Source organism: Carlito syrichta, unplaced genomic scaffold (genome assembly GCF_000164805.1).
Source record: "Carlito syrichta isolate Samal-C Ts95f unplaced genomic scaffold, Tarsius_syrichta-2.0.1 Scaffold315187, whole genome shotgun sequence".
In the NCBI taxonomy this organism is placed as follows: Eukaryota; Metazoa; Chordata; class Mammalia; order Primates; family Tarsiidae; genus Carlito; species Carlito syrichta.
The window spans coordinates 2,367-8,456 of NW_007259283.1; the positions used below are offsets into that span (position 1 = coordinate 2,367).

The following is a 6,090-nucleotide window of genomic DNA, read 5'->3' on the forward strand; positions in this document are numbered from 1 at the left end:
GAGGCTGTGCATAATGCAATAGAAAAATGTAAAAGTGAGTGTTTCTTTTTGATATAATTTTTTTTCATTTGTGTAGACACCTAGTAGTGTGATTGTGGGATTAAATGATAGTACTGCTTTTATTTTTCAAAAATATCCAAACTGTTTCACATAGATGTTGTACCAATTTACATTTCCACCAACAGTGTATAATGGTCTGTTTTCTCCACATGCTTGTGATCATCTGTTATTTTTTTCCCTTTATTGATAGTCATTTTGATACGTGTAAGTTGGCATCTCATTGTAATTTTCATTTGTATTTATTTGATAATTAGTAATTTTGAGTATTTTATATGCTTTTTTTGAATAATGTTTGAAATGGAATGCTGAAATGCTTTGAAACCTGAGCCCCAGGGCTCAACAGAGTGGCTGGATATCTTCAAATCTCCACCAGCAGAGAAAATGAAGTAGTTCTGCTGTTACCTAGCCCCTGACTTAGCAATATTTGTAATATTAAAACACAGGCCAATGGTTTATGAGAAGAGGTAGTGGTGATGAGCACATATACAAGAGCAGTGCTGAAAACTTCTGTTTCATGATATTCGTATTTCATGAGGCTGTTCATTTTGTGATCAACCTGCACAATTAAAATTAAAATATACTTAGTTTTCTTCATATATAGTAAAATTAGATAGCAAGATGTGTTTTAGAATTAAAGCATGAATGGAAGCATGGTTTTATTAAAAAGTAATGAAAAGTGCATTAGCAGAAGGTGAATACAAATAAACTATTTTAAAGTCAAGCAATATAATCTGCTTAGCTGAAAATAATTCAACAAAATATGTACAAGAAAATAGATTATTTCCTCAAATGTTTTACTGACTGAAATAAGTTTTTAATAAGGTAGTTGAAACATTCAAAGTCTTACCATTTCTTCTTCATCATCTATATAAAGCACACTGGAGTTCATAGAAGCCCATGCCACCATACTCTCATCCCAAGTTTTTGTTTCCTTTCCAAGGTAGTAACAGCTGTTGGAATATGTAAACCATTCCTCTGGACAACTACAATTATATGCTGAGGAAACATTGTAAATTACCCAGAAACAATATGAATAGTTTAAAATAACACTGACAGTGTAAATTTACAAAAGTATGTCATGTGTGTACATAAGATATCTAGGCATTCTAACAGGATGGTATATATAATTAAAAACCCACTGATTCACACATGTACACACTGTAAAGCAGCCTTTCGTCCCCTAATTGTGTTCACACATGAAACGAGCCAGCAGGTTAACGGTCACATTACACACATTTTTAAATCACTGAACAGACATACATTTTTTATAACAGTAAAATTATTTATCTCATGATTTTATAGCAATAGAAAATTGAAACAAATACAATAAGGTTATAGTGTTTTGAATTAGTATTTATATTCATTGCTAAAGAAAAGAAAATAAGCTCCTGTATTTTTTATTTACAGACACCTATGGCTAAATTTTATAATTTTCTCCTGAATATATCTCTGGTGATTTTTTCATTCAAAAGAAAGATACAAAGTAAAACTCTGTTATTTCAGAATTTTGGAAATCATTACGTACCTTTCTGGTTGCTTTCATTTTGGAAAGAATTGGTCTGCTTCTGTGTTGCAGTTGCCAGAAAATTTAAAATAATCTTTTACAAAATTAAGATGTGAATAAGTCATAATAATGTTAGTTCTTTGAAATTTGGCATATTGTTCAGATATAGAAAAATATAGAACTTTGTGACAAAAAAATATATATAATGTAATTGAGATTTTGAAAAAATATTTAAATGGTGCAAAGAACCAAATCAATATCTCCTACAGTACTTGATTTAGCCAACTTTCAAGAATTAATTTCTATTTCTCAGTAAGGTTTTTCACTTTGTAAAACATCTTTTTGGAGTTTGAAATCAGAACATATACATCTAATTTAAAGCAAATACTTTTTTAATATTTTTCTTTCATTTATACTTTTTAGAAATTCAGAACAATCCACTTTTAGTTCAAAAACAAATGTAAAAATGAGAATTCTATTCCTCAATATTTCAAAATATTTAGAGGCATTTCTATTCATTTAGGTGAAAAGCACTCCTTTATTTTTCCAAAATATACTTAAAATGAATAATAATTATTGTTACCGTGGTCACTAATAATGCCAAACAGATAATTCCCAGGATGCCAGCAATGAGCTTCTCTGTAGGTGACGATACATCTAAAGGACAAGAAATAAAAACACAGAGAAAAGAGAGATGGAGATAGCTATTTAGAAGATTTGCAGACAAGAGAACCCACATGCATAAAGATCACATAGGTAAACTTGGACACCAAACTGCACAACCACCAAAAAAGTTTTTCTTAGAGAGTATCATTGCATTTTGAGTAAATATAATGATCTGTGATTTGCTGGACAAAAACTACAGATTTCCACAATGTCTGGGTAAAAATAGCAACCATATTTCATTTTTAAATAGCAAAACTCGTATTGGAACTCTGATATTCATAAATAAAAATTATGTGAACAAACCTGCTCTTTTCCCATATCCTGTTACCCAAGCTGCTCATTCTGGACAATTACACTGGGGAGCTGTGAAATGCCATACCTTTGCTGTGGAAAGTTTTGTCATTGTCTAGAAGATCCTGAGAAGCAGTTGGAAGGCTTAATTCCACATAGGTTATTTCCTGTTCAGTTACTAAAATGGAGCTTTTATTGCCCTTAGACTTTCTCTCCTGGTTCTTCGGGTTTGGGGGCAAATTCAGTTTTGAGTAGATTACTCTGTGATTATCCATTTTTCTTTGCTGTGTGTTATTAGGAACTCTTCTGTATAATAGCAGTGCTTAAGAGGCTAATACATAGTTTATAATGACAACATACCTAGCACAGTCAAAAGGAGCAAAATGGAGAGAAAGTACCCACTCTTAAGTTTCATTGAGGAATCTACAGTTTTTGATCTAATTTCCTTAGACTTAAACAAGTTTCTTATAGAAAAAAATATTTTTATAAAGGTTTCTGCTTTTCACAAAAAATATTATTGCTGGGGCAATGAAAAGCAATAAATTAGTCAACTAAAAAAGAAATTCATGAATTACAATAAATACATTAGTTAAGTGTGATTCACAAATATATTTTAATGTCAATACAATACCTGAATTAAAATTTTTAATATGGTTTATAGTAATTTTGAAAGTCATAGTATGTTAAGACTCGTCTGAACATGAAAAACATGAATGTTGACATATATATTATAGTTTTGCTAATGAACTTTTATTTGACAGCTTACAGTCATTTATTGACATGAAATAATGGTTACAGAATTTTTTTTTTGAAATACTGAAGATTTCTGATAAATTACTAGGAATGCAGCAATTTTTATATTTTGGAAAGTATTAAATGACATAATAAACATGCATAACAGTATTGGAGAGATTTAAACTTTTTAAAAATACTTATTTCATAGACGTATTGGCTATTATTTCCTGGCTAAAATGTAAAGCCATAAAACAATAAATAAAAATATAGATCATTTATGTAGAAACTGTCTTGGTTTAACATTACAAAAAGATTCCTTGACTGTGAACATGTGTCAAGATCATTTTAGTTGTGTATTTGCAATAATTCAGATAATTTAATCTAATAATTTAGTCAATGGAATCTGGAGATAGAGAGGTCTAGAATTAATTCTCACCTTGAAGTTTATAATGTCTGCCCTTTAAAGTTATTCAGTATCTCATAACCCAGCTTATCAATGAAAATGAGCATAAGAACATATAAAATACAATGCATGTAAAACATTTGCCAAATTGGCACATAATGTTTTCAATAAATATCACCTATTTTAATTATTACTTACATCACAATTGCTGTTATTTTTTCCGATTCATGTCAGTTAAAGTATGAAAAATAAATCATTAGAGAAGTACCTTACAGAAATGTGACATATACTACTGCAATATATATATATATACTGCAATATATGTATATATATATATATATATTTTTTAGTTGGAGTCTCACTCTGTCGCAAAGACTGGAGTGCAGTGGCCGCTCCCGGTCACCACAGCCCCAACCTGCTGGGCTCCGGCGATCCTTCCGCCTCAGCCTTCCGAGTAGCTGGAATTACAGGCATGAGCTACCATGCCTGGCTGATTTTTTTTTGGATTTATTGTAGAGATGAGGTCTCATTGCCCAGGCGGGTCTGGAACCCGCGGTCTCAGGCAATCCACTCACTTCAGCCTCCCAAAGGCGCGGGATTACAGGCTGAGTCACCGAGCCCGGCTCTATTGCAATATTTTAACCAAACTTTTAAGAAGTAATTTTTCAAACACTTTTAATGCAATTTAGTATTTTATGTAATCTACTTCATATTCTTCTATTAAAAATAAAAATTGATTTTATTAAATCTACTTTATGGTCTGATAATAGTGTATTTAATTTCATTTATTTATTTACTTTAACAATCTCTGTACAATAGCTAACCTATATATAATTTTTATATTATTCAAAGATACACAATGTTCTGATTACAAAAATCCAAAATTACTTGATAGTTATGATATTTACAGGTTACGTAAATAATATTGACTAACAAATCCAAATATGTGTGAATGTCATTTACTACTTTCCACAGATAATAATTTGAAAACTTTAAGAAATTCTCCAACATATTTTACATTCCAGGGATCTATCCTGACTTACTCATATAAAGATATCAAATTTACACTTTGATTTTATGTGTGAATTGCACCTCCATTACATCAAATCTAATGTTTGCCATCTCCCACTAAATGAGGTAGACTAGTAGAGAGATGGAAAGTTGCTGCATGTACCTTCTGTCCCAGAATGTCACAAATCCTTTAGTGGAAAAGCTGGAATAAAAGATGAAATTTAAAGTCATATATCCAGAACAAGTAGAAACAATTTCTGTGATCTTCACAGACCGCCCTGTGAAACTCAGAATGAAGTAAGAATGGAAAAAGTTGATTTCTCATCAATCTGTCACTGAAGGTTTGAACAGGAAATTCTCATGCCTGGGATGTTTTGAAATAAGTTTTTCTCATTACACACCTCCAAAGTATAGGAGATTTGAGCTCTTATTAAATGGACAAAATAGACTTTGAGGATGTGTCATTAATTGTTCATTTTCAAGTGCCTCTGAAAAACTGTTTTTATATTCTACAAGCCATGAGTGTAGAGAGTCACTACATATATAAACTTTTTTTATTTCAATCACAAATATTGCCAACTTAAGCCTTGTTAAGAGTGTCTTAGCAGTTTAAAACCAATTTTATATGAGTGCTCAATTTTAAATATTGCGTATGTGTTTTTTTCATATTCTTAATATGTGACTCTATTATGATAGAATAAATTTTAAAACATGATAACATTATCAACAAGTATTTACTGATATTAGTCACCAATTATGAGAAATTACTACATTTCCAACTTACAATAACTGGCACAGACACCATCATCGACAAAGTTATATTCTTGACTTCTCTGCATTAGTTCTTAAATTCTTGCATTTGATTTTATTTTTTAAAGAAATTATTTAATCATTAGATTCACCTTGTTAAAAATAAATGTATCTGGGAAGGATTAAACATTAATGAATTGTAAAATAGATCAGCATGCCAGATTATAACACACAACAAAATTTATTTTCAGTCTTATGCAATCATATTACTTCCATTTAATGCAATATAATATTATTCCAAACTCAGGTGCTTTAATACTAAAGTGTATGCTTACAACTATATTTTTGTGAAGATCCATAACCTACGTGCCTCAAGTGCATCTGATTATAGTATTACACATTATGCTGACCAGGATCTGATTCTCCTCCCTAGTAGTGAATAAAAATTGATAATTCTGTTATATTTTGTAGGATTATTGCATGAAACAAGAGCATTTTTCCATATATTGTAAGAATGAATGCTATGAAACCAGATAATGGCATTTTTCATAATTATTGCAAAGATTTGATTATCATGAAAACTGAATAGAGCAGTTTCCTCTTATCCTGGTGGGAGACATTGACCACAGTAGATGCCTGAAACCCCAGATAGTACAAATCCCTGTATAAA

At 30.7% G+C, this 6,090-nt stretch overlaps 1 protein-coding gene across 1 annotated transcript; it reads right to left on the reverse strand.

Annotated features, from left to right (window-relative positions):
• Window positions 1-907: 907 nt before the first annotated feature.
• LOC110594418 (NKG2-A/NKG2-B type II integral membrane protein-like) lies at window positions 908-2,796 on the reverse strand (the record flags this gene model as incomplete). Its single annotated transcript, XM_021706140.1, has 3 exons — window positions 2,610-2,796; window positions 2,122-2,221; window positions 908-1,043 (listed from the first exon to the last, which is right to left on the reverse strand). Coding segments are annotated over exons 1-3 (423 nt in total), but the record flags the coding sequence as incomplete, so codon positions are not given.
• Window positions 2,797-6,090: the final 3,294 nt, after the last annotated feature.